Here is an 18594-nt window from a genome sequence, read left to right on the forward strand (position 1 = left end):
GACAGGTGACCAAAAAATTGTAAAAGTTTTAGTTTTAAATGACCATTCCAAAGTAGATGAGAGAGTTGAAGAGGCTTAAGGAGAAAATTACCAAGCTTGGAATTATGGCAACTAGTAGCATGAATACCATTGGAGTTGTTACAGTCAACTGATGGCACTGCTCAAGCTTATTCTGCAGTGATCAATAAGCTTGCTAAAATGGTTGACCTCAAATTTTGAATCTCCCAATGGGTTCTGTAAGAGAACACCATGAAATCTAATTTTCTCCACAAAATCATGGCTGTGATATATAGCAATTCAGAACGAGTGCTGTTCCACCTGTTACTGCAGCTGGGGAAATAGTTAGTAGGATCCAATTCTTTTGGAGACACATTCAATAGAAACAGTTCGCTCAGGCCCAGAACAACAGTGATCACTCCTATGGAAAAATTCCTTAACTCATCCTGCTTCCCAGGTCAATACACAGAACAAGATCTGCAAATTGTCTTTACATTCCCCCACTCCCCAGTACATCTTCATTTCCTAGCCACGTGAAAAATAAGATGCAAGTAGTGCTGTGAAGAAGTTACACTGAGGTTTCATAATACAGTTTCAGAAGACAAACTAATTTTTTTTCATTTATTTGTGTGATGTGGGTGTCACTGGCTGGGCCAGCATGTATCGCCTGCTCCTCATTGACGTGAGGAGATGGTGGTGACCTACCTTCTTGAACCACTGCAGTCCTTGTGCTGTTGGAAAACTCACAATGCCATTAGGGAGGAAAATATCAGGATTTTGACCCAATGACATTGGAGGAACAGCACTATATTTCCAAGTCAAGGTGGTGAATGGCTTAGAAGGTAAATTGAAGATGGTGGTGTTCCCATGTATCTGTTGCCCTTGTCCTTCTAAATGGTCATGTTCATTGGTTTGGAAGATGATGTCTAAGGATCTTGATGATGTATCTTGCAGATAATACACAATGCCACAACTGAGCATCAGTGGTAGAGGGGCTGAATGTTTATGGATGTGGCACCAATGAAATGGTCTTCTTTGTTCTGTATGATGTCAATTTCCTTGAGTGTTGTTAGAAGTGTACACATTCAGGCAAGTGGGGAGTATCCCATCACACTCCTCACTTTAGTCTTTTAGATTGTGGACAGGCTTTGGAGAGACAGGGGGTGCATTACTTGCTGCAGTATTCATAGCCTCACCTGCTCTTACAGGAACTGTATTTATATGGCAAATCCAGTTGAGTTTCTGCTCAATGGTACCCCAAGGATTTTGATAGTGAGGGATTCAGTGATGGCTACACCATTAATGTCAAGGAGCAGTGGTTAGATTGTCTGTTATTGGAGATGGTCATTGTCTGGCATTTGTGTGGCACAAATATTACTTGCCACTTTTCAGCCCAAGCCTGGATATTGTATCTGAATGCAGACTTCTTCAGCATCTGAGGATTGCAAATGGTGCTGGACATTGCAGATTCAATAGTGAACACCCCTACTTTTGTCCTTATGATGGATGGAAGGTCATTGATGAAGCAGCTGAAGGAGTTTGACCAAGGACACTACCCTGAGAAACTCCTGTGGAGATGTCTTGGAGCTCGGATGACTGATTTCCAGCAACTGTAGCTATCTTCCTATTTGCCAGGCATCAATCCAGTGGAGAGTTTGCCCCCTAATACCCATTGATTCTAGTTTTGCTGGGTTTCCTTGATGCCATACTTGGTCAGATGCACCCTTGCTCTCAAGGACAGACACTCTCAGTTCATCTCTGGAATTCAACTCTTTTGTCCATGTTTGAACCAAGGCCATCATGAGGTTGGGGACCGAGTGCTCCATGGAGGATCCCAAGCTGGGCGTCAGTGAGCAGTTTCTTGTACTGCAGGTGCTGCTTAATAGCACAGTTGGTGACACCTTTCTTTACTGATGATCAACAGTAGACTGAGGGGCAGGAATTGGCTGGTTTGGATTTGTCCTGTTTGTTGTGTAAAGGACATAGTTTGACATTTTCCAGGCTGTCAGGTAGATGCTAGTGTGATAGCTGTACTGATACAATTTGGCTTGGGGTGCAGCAAGTTCTGAAGCACGATTCTTCGGTATTATTGCCTTTAACTTGTTTAGATTATTCTTTGTGATCTTATTTACTTGTTCATAAAAATATCAAATATCAGAAAGGTGAATTAAGCAAGTTAATTGAAAGAGTAATTATTTTTATTTGTTTTTTTATTAAAAATTATGCATTTTGAATTTAGAGTAATGTGAAACCTGGCTTGATAAATCACAAGTTTTATTTTTGCAATTTGGTTACCATAATAATCAGTTACTGAGCAAATTCACAATAGGCTGTCAGTGTACATTTAACAAAAGAACACAAGCTTGTTTCATAAAAGATGTACACGATTGTAGAATCCTTACAGTATGGAAAGAGAAGATTCGGCCCATCAAGTCTGGACCGACACTCCAGAGAGAATCCCACCCAGAGTCAGGCTTCTACCCTATTCCAGCTACCCAACATTTACTGTGGCTAATCCATCTAATCTGCACATCCCTGGACACTATAGACAATTTAGCATGGCCAATCACCCAACCTGCACATTTTTAGACTGTGGGAAGAAACCAGAGCACCTGGTGGAAACCCACATGGACAGGGGAAGAATGTGCAAAATTCACACAGTCACCCAAGGCTAGAACTGATCCTGGGTCCCTGGTGATGTGAGGCAGCAGTACTAACCACTGTGCCAACCTGACAATTATTAGTGACAGTTTACATCAGCAAAAACAAAGATTCAAATGTTTATCAGCAATATCCTTTTATAGACACTCCAGCCCATTGAAGTATCAAACCTATCTTCACACTTAAATTTCTTACCAAATTGACTACGTTGTGGTTAATTTCTGTACATTCTCTCCCCAAGACAAACAAACACTATCTAACTCATTGACTTTTATCACTTCCACAGAACTGTAAACCAAAAATCCATTTACTGCCAATTTCTAACCAAAGATCCCAAATTATAACAACATATTCCTAAATAACAAACACCTTCGTTTAAAAGAAAAGTATTGTGATTGAACTCTTTTGAGAATCTATTGAGAACAAGCAATGGGTGGGTGGATCATCCCACCTAAAATTTAGAACTTGAGATAACATGTTTTTGAGTGAACTTGCCCAATTCCATTTCATAACTTCAAAATACTTTAGAAAATCTAAACATTTCAACCTGGTTTCTTGCCTTATGCAAAAGTAAATCTCGAAACTTTCCACACTAGCAATAGATGTTACAGCAATTATTTTAAGAAAATATAATTTATTAAGCCTTCATAGCTGATCAATGTCTATTTTGACAGATTAATTTCAGTAAGCACATCACATTATAACCATGCATCACTAATGCAAGCTGAATGCTTGCATTTAATATAATTGATAAATGTGGCATTTGACATTTTTAATTAACTTTTCCTCCCACAGGCACATCATTTATGCTCCCAGCACTCACAATAAGTATGCAGGAGAATCTTTTCCAGGAATCTATGATGCATTATTTGACATAGCAAATGCTGCAGATGAACACAAAGCCTGGCAAGAAGTGAAGGAGCAGATTGCTGTTGCATCCTTTACAGTGCAAGCATCCGCTGGAACATTAGAGGAAGTATAATTTTATTTCATTTTACATTTTTGAGAAGTTAAATTAGGAATTTATTGAAGTGACATGAAGATATCTCATCATGAATAATCATTTGGAGAAACAACCTGTTTAAGCTCAAAATTAAATACAATATGCACGCTATTCATCAGTTGTATACTAAAACTTTGGGTCAGTTGGCTGGGCAGGTGGTTTGCAATCAAACAGAGTGATACCAACAGCATGTGTTCAATTCCTGTACCATCTGAAGTTGCTATGAAAGATTTTTCATTCTCAAACCAGCCTGTTGCCTGAGGTCTTTTTACCTTCAGGTTAAATCATTGTCTCTCTCTCTCTAATGAGACAACAACCTATGGTCCAGGAGGACCAAGGCAACTCTACCTTTATATTCTAAAACCCAGCTATACTAGTTGTGCTGTCTTACTTTTCACTAGTCAATTATCAATTGACAGCACAATATTCCAGGCAATATGTAACATTATAGAGAAGATATAGCTACACAAGAACAAATAAATATTCTGTTCAGTTCATATACAAAATTGAGAAACTATGAATATTTTTAATAACTTGTAATTAACATTCACATGGTTACAAGAAGAAATGAAAAATGTGCAAGTAATAATTTATCAGTATAGAGTAGCATCAACTTTGAACATTGGCATTGTGTGTTGTCCATTTAATGCAGATAAACCTGGGATTCTGATCAAGTTTGGTAATGTTTTATTAGCACAATTTAATAAAGAATATATTCAGCAACTGTTATACTATTATAGGAAATATAAAAATGTTCTTCAATATTTCATCTATATTTTAGAATTATAGTGCGCTTCAAAAACTTGTAAATAGACGGTATTTGACTAATTTTTAATTGATTGGATTTGGAAACAAAATAAACTATATGGTGTATTTTATGTGCACTGAATAAATCTTAATTAAATGCTAAACTTTCAGCAGCCCCTGGTCAAATCACTGCCCCAGTGTCAAAATATAAATTGGGAATTGATGTAATTTTCTCAGGTTGTAAGTGGGAAACAGTGCTTCGCTAAGCTCTATTCTAGGACCACTTCTGCTTGCTGAGTATATCAACAACTTAATTTAGGGCAAAATGGAGTGGTGCCAATGAATGGTATTGTTCACTTCCCTGTGGATTTTCCAGGAAATATACTTGGCCAACATTTCAAGTTTGAAGAAAAAGATAGCACCAGCGACCTGGGTTCAATTCCATCCTTGGAAGACTGTCTGTGTGGAGTTTGCATGTTCTCCCTGTGTCTGCATGGGTTTCTGCTCGGTGCTTCACTTTCCTCCCACAGTCCAAAGATGTACAGATTAAGTGGATTTGCCATGTTACTTTGTACAGGGTTGTGTAGGCTAGATGGGTGAGCCATGGCAAACGTAGGGTTATGGCAGTAGGGTGGGGGATTGTCTGGGTGGGATGTTCCTGGGTTGGTGCAGACTTGATAGACTGAATGGCTTCTTTCTGAACTCTAGGGATTCTATGAAAAGAGCTGAGCCACATGGATTTATTAAACTAGTTACATTCTAGAAATGGGTTTATCTCCTGTTAATGTCTTTACTGGAAGTGGAAGTGAACAGATATGGTTTGGATTTGAAATTTTTTGCATTTTTATCTTACTCCTTACTGAATCCAACTGTTACCATTGTTGAATTAAAAAAAACTGGCTCTTGATACTGAGATTACTGCCCGTGTGGAGAATAAATACAAAATGTTATTAGGCTGTACTAATTCAATATTATATCTTAAATGCAATCTCTTTGTATTTTTTGTATGATCTTCTTTGCACATAGTTAACATATTTTCAGTGTTAATTCAGACAAGGCAATTAACTCAAACTTTGTATTTACATAAAATTTTAAAATTCATATGTCATTAAACTTTTAAATACACTTCTTTGCGAATGCCTATTCATTATTTTTTCTATCAAATTCTGTGTCTCTGAGAAATCTAAAGCTTCAATCGTAACTGGCAGCTGAAAACAAAATCATAGCTCCCCACATGTTTTGTCCCTACAATTGTTAACATGCTGCAATCCAACTGTCCACTGTGATTTAAAAAAAAACTTCAGAATGTCTTATTTATTCTTCGCAGATAACTTCAGCAAAATACAAAGCCACAAGCAGGTTCACAAGTTCTTGGAAGTGGAGTTGCAGGTAGTTTGGATAGTGAAGAAGGCATTTGGTATGCTTGCCTTTACTGGTCAGTGCATTGAGTGTAGGAGTTGGGAGGTCATGTTGCAGCTATGCAGGACATTGGTTAGGCCACTTCAGGAATAATGCATTCAATTCTGGTCTCCCTGCTATAGGAAGGATGTTTTGAAGCTTGAAAGGGTTCAGGAAAGATTTAAAAGGATGTTGCCAAGGTTGGAGGGTTTGAGCTATAGGGAGAGGCTGAATAGGCTGGGGCTATTTTCTCTGGAGCGTCAGAGACTAAGGGGTGACCTTGTAGAAGTTTATAAAATCATGAAGGGCATTGACAGCGTGAATGGCCAAGGTTGTTTCCCCAGGGTAGTGGGGTCCAAAACTAGAGGGCATAGGTTTAAGGTGAGAGGGGAAAGATTTAAAAGGGACTTAAGGGGCAACCTTTTCACAAAGTGGGTGGTGCATGTATGGAATGAGCTGCCAGAGGAAGTGGTGGAGGCTGATACAATTACAACATTTAAAATGCATCTGGATGGGAATATGAATAGGAAGGGTTTAGAGGGATAACAGCCAAATGCTGGCAAATGGGACTAGATTAATTTAGGATATCTGGTTAGCATGGATGAGTTGGACCAAAGAGTCTGTTTCTATGCTGTACACGTCTACAACTCTAAACTAGAGGCTGTGGCAGCAAATGAATTGGTATTACCCACATAATTGAAATGCAAAACACAGTTTTAAAAGTTTTAAAACTTTTTGGAATAGACTTCACCTAGAAAATTCTACCATCTATGAAAGTCAGTTCTCAAAGTGTTGTATAAACATAGACAACAATTAAAAGATGAAAGCAGCTTTGCTGCTGTGTGATGGAAAATGTACAAAATATACTAACAGCTTTTTGAATTTTGATTGTTTAAAAGGAGAGGTATATGATTTTTTGGAAGAGTGACTTAAATGTACCAGTTGCAAGGAGATATATTACTGCAGTCAGGGATTGGGAGATATACTGGAGTGGTAATGGGATAAGATATAAGATTTTTAAATATGTGGGTTTATGACAGGTCGTGTAACACTTTCAGTCATTAGCTTTAATTTGGCTTTAGAGCAGAGAATTCAAAATTTCAGTTGAGAAGAATTGTATTGAGTTCAGAAGCAAGTCTTAGTTTCTCTCCTAGCAGGTTTTTATTTCTGTTCTGAGGAAATTGGTCACTGTGCCAGCAGTCTTTTTTCTAGTTTGTGAAGTTTTTTAAGCCAGGAGTACTTGGGACAGAAATCTTCAGGTTGTTAGAATTGAAAAGTTTAAACATGAGACTTGTGAAAGGTTAATGCTTGGTGAGGAATCATAAAATTGCTTGAACAGTTCAAAAAAGAGAATATGGAAGGAATTGGTCAAGTGGAAATTTGAAGAGTTGAGACAGGAAGATTATTTCTCTGTACTTGATTCTTTATAATGAATAATGTTGAGGAACAATTTGAAACTGTTGTTTTAATATTTCTGTTAAGAAACTTCTAACTAGCTTGATTTATTTGTTTCCCTTATTTTGTGTAATAAATTCATGTTGAGAAAGAACTTCTGTATCCTCATATGAAAATTTTCATACTAACTAACTAACTAAACACACAGAAGGAAATAACCTATCAACCCAGGTTTCAATCTGGAATCTGACCTGTCTCATTATACTATCAGAATTAAGATCAATAATAAAATGCAGTTAAAATGCAGTGTTTGTATTTTTTAAATGTATTCACATGCAATCACTGAAGAAGGGCAACTAAGACGCAAAACAAAAACATGTCTATGAAGTACTATGAAGTATTATGTCGTCATTGTCTTCAGGAATAGTGCCTATGTCGTCATTGTCTTCAGGAATAGTGCCAGAAGACTGGAGACTAGCAAATGTTGTCCCCTTGTTCAAGAAGGGGAGTAGAGACAACCCTGGTAGTTATAGACCAGTGAGCCTTACTTCGGTTGTAGGTAAAGTGTTGGAAAGGATTATAAGAGATAGGATTTATAATCATCTAGAAAGGAATAATTTGATTAGGGATAGTCAACACGGTTTTGTGAAGGGTAGGTCGTGCCTCACAAACCTTATTGAGTTCTTCGAGAAGGTGACCAAACAGGTGGATGAGGGTAAAGCGGTTGATGTGGTGTATTTGGATTTCAGTAAAGCGTTTGATAAGGTTCCCCATGGTAGGCTATTGCAGAAAATACGGAGGCATGGGATTGAGGGTGATTTAGCGGTTTGGATCAGAAATTGGCTAGCTGTAAGAAGACAGAGGGTGGTGGTTGATGGGAAATGTTCATCCTGGAGTTCAGTTACTAGTGGTGTACCTCAAGGATCTGTTTTGGGGCCACTGCTGTTTGTCATTTTTATAAATGACCTGGATGAGGGCGTAGAAGGATGGGTTAGTAAATTTGCGGATGACACCAAAGTTGGTGGAGTTGTGGATAGTGCGGAAGGATGTTGCAGGTTACAGAGGGACATAGATAAGCTGCAGAGCTGGGCTGAGAGGTGGCAAATGGAGTTTAATGAGGAAAAGTGTGAGGTGATTCACTTTGGACGGAATAACAGGAATACAGAGTACTGGGCTAATGGTAAGATTCTTGGTAGTGTGGATGAGCAGAAAGATCTCGGTGTCCATGTACATAGATCACTGAAAGTTGCCACCCAGGTTGATAGCGTTGTTAAGAAGGCGTACAGTGTGTTAGGTTTTATTGGTAGAGGGATTGAGTTTCGGAGCCATGAGGTCATGTTGCAGCTGTACAAAACTCTGGTGCGGCCGTACTTGGAGTATTGCATACAGTTCTGGTCACCGCATTATAGGAAGGATGTGGAAACATTGGAAAGGGTGCAGAGGAGATTTACCAGGATGTTGCCTGGTATGGAGGGAAGGTCTTATGAGGAAAGGCTGAGGGTCTTGAGGCTGTTTTCGTTAGAGAGAAGAAGGTTAAGAGGTGACTTGATAGAGACATACAAGATGATCAGAGGATTAGATAGGGTGGACAGTGGGAGCCTTTTTCCTCGGATGGTGATGGCTAGCACGAGGGGACATAGCTTTAAATTGAGGGGTGATAGATATAGGACAGATGTCAGAGGTAGGTTCTTTACTCAGAGAGTAGTAAGGGCGTGGAATGCCCTGCCTGCAAAAATAGTAGACTCGCCCACTTTAAGGGCATTTAAATGGTCATTGGATAAACATATGGATGATAATGGAATAGTTTAGTTTAGATGGGCTTCAGATTGGTTTCACAGGTCGGCGCAACATCGAGGGCCGAAGGGCCTGTACTGCGCTGTAATGTTCTATGTTCTATGTTCTACAGCACTGTAGACAATCTCAAAACTTTCCAAATTTCTTCGGTGGAAATATGTGCCTAATCTTGCCCTCTCCCGCAGGCTCTTGCAATTTCTAACCTACCATTCGTAATACCACTGACAGTCTTGCAGGTTTTAAGATATGATTCTAAATCCTGTGATTTGTTTGACTTTGAAAATGATTCAGCAATGCCCCAGTGTTTGGCTTTTCAAGTGCGGTGAGAAAAACTGTCAATAGCGCCATCAACTGTAGTGTTTCTGAAATCAAATCCTCATTGACAATTAAAACAGTTATTACAAACCATAATATGCAATCCTCTTCATATTCATCTGTAAGAAAAATGGCATTTACTTTGTTTTAAGATTTTTGGTATTTGGAAAATATAATTTAAAAATAGGTTCACTGAATAAATTTGTGTACTAGGTGTGAGATCTTGATACCTAGTGTCACAGAAATAAAGTTGTTACTTGATACATACACAAGAAAGCTCTTTGGATTCTTGTAATTTATCAATCATACAGTCTCATGAAGCAATATGTAAAGACCATGTCTTTGAGCCAGAAGCTTTGGTTTCAAATTCTATTCCAAGACCCAATGTTTTAAAATTACTGTTTTAAAATCAGGAGCTTCCCTTTGAAGACACATGAGATTTTTTTTCTTTCTCAGAGGATTGTGTGAATGTGAAACTCTGTACCTCAGAAATCAGTTGAGTTCGGGTCATCAAATATTTTTAAGAAAGAAGTAAACAGATTCTTGTTGGGCAAGGAAGTCAAAGGCTATTGGGGATAATAGAACTGTGGAATTTGGAATACAAGCAATTCAACCAGGATCTTACTGATTGGCATAGCAGGCTTGATGGGTTGAATGATCTACTTTTGTTCCTGTTTTGTATGTTTGTAAGGCAAAGCCTCATATATTATTAAAAACTGTTTGCTGGCTGATATAATAATTAGCATATTCTAAAGCCCTTAATTGTGAAGCATGTCTATTGTATGCCTGAATTTCACAGTACTTTTAAACAACCCAAAATAAAATAACTGTTTTACTTTCAGCAGGGTTGTAGAACAGCTTTCATGATATGAATAGAATCTTCACTGAAGGAAATAAAGATTGTTTAAGGAAGTTTTTTTTTTCAATTTATTTCTATTCAATATTTGAAAGACCTGGTGCAAATGTGTTCAAGTTATGAACAGCAAGAAAAAAATACACTATTACATTATCAACTCTTACGGGCATGTTATAAATATCAAAACAGTTCCATAATAAAATAACCAGAATAAATCATTTGATTTAAATACTGATCTTGTGAAAACTATTTCTCATCCTATTCCTCAGCCAATGTCAAAACTAAGCTAGTAATTGAGTGTTGGTTTCAGCTAACGGTCATGTGAGGGATTTTATCAAATACCTTTTGAAAGATCCATAGGGCAGGATATGTAGTGTGGGCAATGCAGACTACATTTGGATAAGACCGTGAAAATGGAAATGCCAGATTCATGATGTTGAGGAAAAAATCTGATCATCCCTTAGTGTTAAAATGGTGAGTTCTGAATCTCCCTCATGAATAGCAACTACTTTATTTCCATGAATTTGTATCTCATTGCTATCTAAACTAATTTCACTTCTATGCAGCTCCAATTCTCCTTCTCCAAGAAACTAAACAGCACCAATCCCCGACTATAAGTTAGAACAGCTACCTAGAGACAGCAACTCACTGTTTGATTCTCCGAGCTTTCAGACAACTCTGTCTTCACCACAATGTTTCAGCAAGCTTCATGGGCAATGTTCTCTTACAATTCTTAATCTATGCAAGTGGACAAAGTCAGAAGTCACACGACACTCTGAAGGAGGTGAGGGAACCTCCTTATCCTTGCAAGTAGGCATCAGAAATCCCAGCCTCAACACATCATCTGCTTTTGGAACAATGACAGGCCACTTCAGCCCTTCAAGATTTCACTTTGGAGCTCAGGGACACATTACTTATAGAACATGGAACAGTAGAGCACAGTACAGGCCCTTCGGCCCACGATGTTGTGCCCACCTATTTATCCTACTTTAAGATCAAACTAAGCTAAATTCCCTTCATTTTACTATCATCAATGTGCCTATCCAAGAGTCGCTTAAATGTCCCTAATGTATCTGACTCTGCTACTACCACTGGCAGTGCATTCCATGCACCCACCACTCTCTATGTAAAGAACCTACCTCTGACATGTCCCCTATACCTTCTGCCAATCACTTTAAAATTATGCCCCCTCTTGGTAGTCATTTCCGCTCTGGGAAAAAGTCTCTGGCTATCCACTCTATCTATGCCTCATCATCTTGTAAACCTCTATCAAGTCACCTCTCATCCTCCTTCGCTCCAATGAAAAAAGCCCTAGCTCTCTCAACCTTTCCTCACAAGACCTGCCCTCCAGTCCAGGCAGCATCCTGGTAAATCTCCTCTACACTCTCTCTAAAGCTTCCAAATCCTTCCGATAATGAGGTGACCAGAACTGAACACTATTCCATGTGTGGTCTAACCAGGGTTTTATAGAGCTGCAACATAACCTCGAGGCTCTTAAACTCAAACCCCCTGCCAATGAAAGCCAACACACCATACGCTTTCTTAACAACTCTATCAACTTGGGTGGCAACTTTGAGGGATCTATGGACGTGGACCCCGAGATCCCGCTGTTCCTCCACACTGCCAAGAATCCTGTCATTAACCCTTTGTAACCTAAACAGCCCTCCACACTATTCACAACTCCAACTTTCGTGTCATCGGCAAACTTACTAACCCACCCTTCCACTTCCCCATCCAAGTCATTTATAAAGATCACAAAGAGCAGAGGTCCCAGTACAGGTCCCTGCAGAACACCACTGGTCACCGAGCTCCAGGCTGAATACTTTACATCTACTACCACCCTCTGTCTTCTGTTGGCAGCCAATTCTGTAGCCAGACGGCCAAATTTCCCTGAATCCCATGCTTCTTTACTTTCTGAATGAGCCTACCATAGGGAACCTTATCAAATGCCTTGCTAAAATCCGTATACACCACAACCACTACTCTACATTCATCAATGTGTTTTGTCACATCCTCAAAGAATTCAATAAGGCTTGTGAGGCATGGCCTGTCCCTCACAAAGCCATGCTGACTATTTCTAATCAAACTATGCCTTTCCAAATAAGCATAAATACTATCTCTCAGAATCCTCCCTAATCATGTGCCCACCACAGAAGTAAGAGTGACTAGTCTGTAATTCCCAGGATTATCCTTATTCCCTTTCTTGAGCACCCTCCAATCATCTGGTACTACTCCAGTGGACAGTGAGGAAGCAAAGATCATTGCCAAAGGCACAGCAATCTCTTCCCTCGCTTCCCATAGTAATGTTGGTGTATCCCATCTGGCCCAGGGGACTTATCTATCCTCATGTTTTTCAAAATTTCTAGCACATCCTCCTACCTAACATCAATCCGTTTGAGCATATCAGCCTGTCTCACGCTGTCCTCACAAACTACAAGGTCCCTAAATAGTGAATCAAAGTATTCATTAAGGACCTCCCCTACCTCCTCTGACTCCAGGCACAAGTTCCCTCCACTATCCCTGATCGACCCTACCCCCACTCTGGCCATCCTCATGTTCCTCACATAAGTATAGAATACATTGGGGTTTTCCTTAATCCTACCCACCAAGGCTTTTTCATGCCCCCTTCTAGCTCTCCTAAGTCCATTCTTAAGTTCCTTCCTGGCTACCTTGTAACCCTCTAAAGCCTTGTCCAATCCTTGTTTCCTCAACCTTAAGTAAGCTTCTTTCTTCCTCTTGACTAGATGTTCCACATGTCTTGTCATCCAAGGTTCCTTCACCTTACCATGCCTTCCTTGCCTCAGTGGGACAAACCTATCCAGTACCTGTAGCAAGTGCTCCCTAAACAACCTCCACGTTTCTGTTGATATTTCCCTGAGAACATCTGTTCCCAATTTATGCTCCGCAGTTCCTGCCTAAGAGCATTGTAATTCCCCCTCCCCCAATTAAATACGTTCCCATGCCGTCTGCTCCTGTCCCTCTCCATGATTATAGCAAATGTCAGGGAGTTGTGATCACTATCACCAAAATGCTCTCCCACCGAGAGATCTGACACCTGGCCTGCTTCATTGCCAAGCACCAAATCCAATATGGCCTCCCCTCTAGTTGGCCTATCTACATATTGAGTCAGAAATCCTTCCAGGACACACCTGACAAAATCTGCTCCATTCAAACAATTTGCATTTAGGAGGTTCCAGTCGATATTTGGGAAGTTGAAGTCACCCATGACAACAACCCTATTACTTCTGCACCTTTCCAAAATCTGTCTCCCAATCTGTTCTTCAGTGTCTCTGTTGCTATTGGGGTTTCTTTAGAAAACTCCCAATAAAGTGACTGCTCCTTTCCTGTTTCTGACTTCCACCCATACTGACTCAGTAGACAAACTGTCCTTGACGATCTCCCTTTCTGTAGCTGTGATACAATCCCTGATTAGCATTGCCACTCCCCCACCTCTTTTACCTCCCTCCCTATTTCTCTTGCAACATCTAAACCCCGGAACATCCAACAACCATTCCTGCCCCTGTGATATCCAAATGTCTGTAATGGCCATAACATCGTAGCTCCAAGCATTGATCCATGCTCTTTAAGTTCATCACCTATATTCCTGACACTTGTGTTAAAATAGACACACTTCAACCCGTCGCACTGACTGCTCACAAACTCTTTGCATGCTGTATCTGCCTGTACACTGGCTACTCCATCCTCTGATCTGTAGCTCTGGTTCCCTTCCCCCTGCAAGACTAGTTTAAATCCTCCCAAAGAGCTCAAGCAAACCTCCCGCACAGGATATTGGTGACCCTCCAGTTCAGGTGCAACCCATCCTTCCTGTACATGTCCCACCTTCCCCAGAAGGTATTCCAATGATCAACATATCTCCTACACCAGTTCTGTAGCCACGTGTTCAGCTGCAGTCACTCTCTATTCCTAGCTTCACTAGTCTGTGGCACTGGTAGTAATCCTGAGATTACTACTCTGCTCGTCCTGCCTTTTAGCTTCCAACCTAACTCCCTATATTCACTTTTCAGGTCCTCATCCCTTTTCCTAGCTATGTCATTGGTACTGATGTGTACCATGACTTCTGGTTGCTCACCCCCAAGAATCCTGTAGATTTGATCCAAGACATCCCTGACCCTGGCACCCGGGAGGCAACGTACCATCCGGGAGTCTCATTCGCGACCACAGAATCTCCTGTCTGTTCCCCTAACCATTGAATCTCCTATAACTATCGTTCTCCTATTCTCCCCTATTCCCTTCTGAGCCACAGAGCCAGGCTCAGTGCCAGCGACCTGGCCGCTATGGCTTTCTGCTGGTAGGTCATTTCCTCCTCAACATTATCCAAAGTGGTATACTTATTATAGAGGGGAATGGCCACAGGGGATCCCTGTACTGTCCACCTATTCCCTTCTCATCTCCTGATGGTCAACCAACTACCTTTATCCTGTAACTTGGGTGTGACTATCTCCCTATAACTCCTATCTATCACCCCCTCAGCCTCCCGAATGATCCAGAGTTCATCCAGCTCCAGCTCCAGTTCCCTAACGTGATCTGTGAGGAGCTGGAATTGGATGCATTTCTCGCAGGGGAAATCAGCAGGGACACTAGTAGTGACCCTTAACTCCCACATCCTACAAGAAGAGCATGCAACTGCCCTAGCTTCCATCTTCTCTGCTCTAGATTGCCAAAACAAATAAAGAGAAAGAAAAAAAAAATGCTCACCTTACCAACCCTCCACATAGAGTCTTTTTTTTGGTTAGAGGAGGAGGATGGATGGGAGACACTGCACGTGTAGTGTTTTGGGTTTAGCCACTGCCCGAATATATTAGTTCACTTACCCAGCAGTCGCCGTGTCCACGTTTGCTCCTGCTTAGCCTTCACTCCGCCTATTCACAAGGCAAGTTTTTTATACTGAAACCTTCCCTTCCTCACTGCCCCCTGGCTCGCAATCTCACATCTCCTGCCGCTGAATTAGAGGCCACCGTCTCAGGCGGCAAGTCTTTCATACAGAAATCTTACCTTCCCGGCTGATACTGGTGTAGGAGGGAGGGCTTCAGATACTTCCTAACCGATACTGGCAGACAACATTGCGGATCTGACGACTTCACACACTGAACCGTCAATATGCAGGACAAGACCTGTGATGTTTAAAGTTTACTTTTTGGAAGGTGGAGGGTGCTTTGGTGGAAAAATGCTAGAAATGTACTTTGAACACCGGTTCAGCAACATAAATCTACATAGGGTTATATATTTCAAAGGTCCTTATTAAGGCATGACATTGGCCACCTTGTGTAGTTTCCATGTCACACTGTATCAGAGCATAATGTGATGCTTCATTGTCATTGATGTAAGAGCTCTAGAGTAACATTCTTGAACTTCTGCTCTTTTTCTTGCATTTGCCACACATTATTGGCTCATGCATCTGACATGGGTATCACAGAAGTGGATTCCTTCTGGTTTTAGTGCACACATAAAAGTGATGCCTTAGTGGTTGTGATGGGGCAGCAGATGTTTGTATTCATTCTGAACATATAATTCATGCCCACGGTATGTGCTGTCTTCTATGTCACTTATCCTTATTCATGTTTCACCTTAAGACCACTAGTGGTATTATCGCTGGACTGTTAATCCAGAGACCCAGATAATGTCCGGGGGACCTGGGTTTGAATCCTGCCACAGCAGATAGTGGAGTTTGAATTTCAATTTAAAAAATCTGCAATTAAGAATCTAATGATGACCATGAATCCATTGCCGATTGTCGGAAAAACCCATCTGGTTCACCAATGTCCTTTAGGGAAGGAAACTGCCATCCTTACCTGGTCTGACCTACATGTGACTCCAGACCCACAACAATGTAGTTGATTCTGAACTGCCCTCCAGGCAATTAGGGATGGGTAATAAATGATGCCTAGCTAGCAACACCCTCATTCCATTAAAGAATAAAGAAAACAAAAAAAAATTAGAGAGAGCAATTCCGACATAATCAGCAAGAACAACAACATCCAGCAGTTGCCACAGAAAATCCAGAGGGAAAAAAAGGTAGCAGGTGAATATCCACTAAGAGGTGAATGAGTAGACAACATATATTGGTTTTGCTGTCATTTGCTTCAGCTCTTGGAAACACAGTATAGGTGCAGAATAAGGATGTCTTGGGCCATCATCACTGAACTGTGTCATCTGTTAGAACAGGACTTGTAACTCAGGGCTTGATTATGAAGTCAAGGTTACAGATGTGGTTATTTTTTATGCTAGCCCTTGTTGCAAGAAGTAACAGGGGACCTATGTGGTAGGAAAACTATTGGAGAAAATTCTGAAGAGGTAAGGTTCATCCAGAGATAGTCAGCGTGGGTAGGCAGAGAACAGATTTGATTGAATTTTTCGAGGAGGTGACCAGGTGTGTAAATGAGGGTAGTGCAGTTGATGTAGTTTATACAGATTTCAGAAAAGCCTTTTAACAAGGTCTTACCTGGGACACTTGGAAAGAAGGTAAAAGCACATAGAATTCAGGGTACCTTGGCAAATTGGATCCAAAATTGGCTTATTGGTAGAAGACGGAAGGTAGTGGTAGAAAATCATTTGTTTGCCTGAAGATTCACTTAAAAGTGGATAAATCCCCAGGTCTGTATGAAATCCCAGACTGCTGTGGCTCGCAAGAAAGGAAATTACATAGAACTGAACCAAATTTTTAATTCCTATTTGGTTTCGGGGGTAGAGAAGTGGGGAAGGGCTGAGGGGCTTAGTTGGTTTCCAGAGAACTAGGGAATAGCTTGCGTGGTTCCACTTTTCAAGAAAAGTGGTCGAGATAAACAAGGGAATTACAGGCCAGTGATTCTCACATCAATGGTAGAGAACCTAATTGAAAAATTCTGAAGGAAAGATTTAATCTCTACTTGGAGAGGCAAGGTTTGATCAGGGATTGTGAACATGGCTTTGTCACAGGGAGGTTATACCAAACAAATACGATTGAATTTTTCAAGGAGGTGATCAGATGTGTAGATGAGGGAGGGCAGTTGATGCAGTTTCTATGGGTTTCAGCAAAGCCTTTGACAAGGTTCAACATAGGAGACTGATAAAGAAGATAAATGTGCATGTGATCCAGGGTAAATTATCTTAATGGTAGGAGACAGCGGGTGGTGTTAGAAACCTGCTCATGTGACTGAAGGACGGTGTTCAGTGGCATTACTGGAAGATGTAGATTAGGCAGAATGGGTAAATCAGTGGCAGATGGGAATTTAATCCTGATAAGTGCAAGGTGATGCATTTTGTAAGAAGTAACAAAAAGAAGTACTCAATGAACAGAAGCATACTAAGAAGCTCAGAGGAACAGAAAGATCTTAGGGTGCTTGTCCGTAGATCCCTGAAGGTGGCAGAAAAAGTTAATAGGGTAGTTACAACTGCATACACGGCACTTACCTTTATCAGTTGTGGCACTCATTGTAAGAGCAGGGAGGTTATATTGGAGCTGTGCAAAATTTTGGTTAGACCACAGCTGGAGTACTGTGTGCAGTTCTGATCATGGCATTATAGGAAGATGTGATTGCACTGGAGGGGTTGCAGAGGAAATTAACTAGGTTGTTGCCTGGGATGGAGCAGTTTAGCTATGAAGAAAGTTTGGATAAGCTCAGGTTGTTTTCTTTAGAGCAGAGAAAGGTCAATAACAACAAGGCATAATTATAAGGTGAAAGGCAGGAGGTTTAGAGGGGATTTAGGAAAAAAAGTCACCCAGAGAGTGATAGGAATCTGGAATGCATTGCCTGGGTAAGTAGTTGAGGCAGGAAACATCATAACCTCTAAAAAGTACTTGGATGAACACTTGAAATGTTATAACGTTCAAGGCTCTGGGCCAAGTGCTGGAAAGAGGGACTAGTGTGGGTTTACAGTAGCTTTTGTCAGTGCAAACTCGATGGGTCAAAGGGTCCCTTCAGTACTGTAATAATTTTATGATTTCCAGGTGTGCGTATATGGTAAGTTGCTGCTGGTAAGTCAACAGTATGTACAGACCTGGTTATTTTTGTAATCCTTGAACTTTTCAGTTGAATAGATGTTTCCTTGTGCATATGATTGTATGCTTGGGCTGATCCCACTTCAGGGTGAATTTTAAATAGCTTTTTAAGATAGTTGATAAGGATTCAGTTAGCACATAATATCCAAGTGGTACGCAGTGAAGTCTCCTGTAATGGGCAGCAGATTGGGTATTTCCTTAGGGCATCTCCTTTTGACCCTTCTGTCATTGGTCAATACTTCAGAGTATGTGCACTGCAAAAATTCCCTAAAATGTTTGAATACCCTGTAGGATAGTGTTTAATCTGAGAGGCACTTAATCGTGCAGCTTCACTCAACAGACCATTGCACTATGAGAATTTCTCATTGTTTGTTTCCCAGACTTGAATAGCAGTGTGTTTGTTTGAAGATGATAGATAGAATCAACTTCCCC

The 18594-nt window shown here is 40.6% G+C and overlaps 1 protein-coding gene across 1 annotated transcript in view; it reads left to right on the top strand.

Annotated features, from left to right (window-relative positions):
- Positions 1–5462, top strand: part of naalad2 (N-acetylated alpha-linked acidic dipeptidase 2) — a 137871-nt gene extending 132409 nt beyond the window's left edge. The window contains exon 19 of the mRNA XM_048598437.1: positions 3454–5462. Coding sequence (XP_048454394.1) covers positions 3454–3640 — 187 coding nt within the window. The 3' untranslated portion in view covers positions 3641–5462. The remainder of the gene's footprint in view (positions 1–3453) is intronic.
- The last annotated feature ends 13132 nt before the right edge of the window (positions 5463–18594 follow it).

This window comes from Rhincodon typus, chromosome 6 (assembly GCF_021869965.1).
Source record: "Rhincodon typus isolate 14 chromosome 6, sRhiTyp1.1, whole genome shotgun sequence".
NCBI classification, from domain to species: domain Eukaryota; kingdom Metazoa; phylum Chordata; class Chondrichthyes; order Orectolobiformes; family Rhincodontidae; genus Rhincodon; species Rhincodon typus.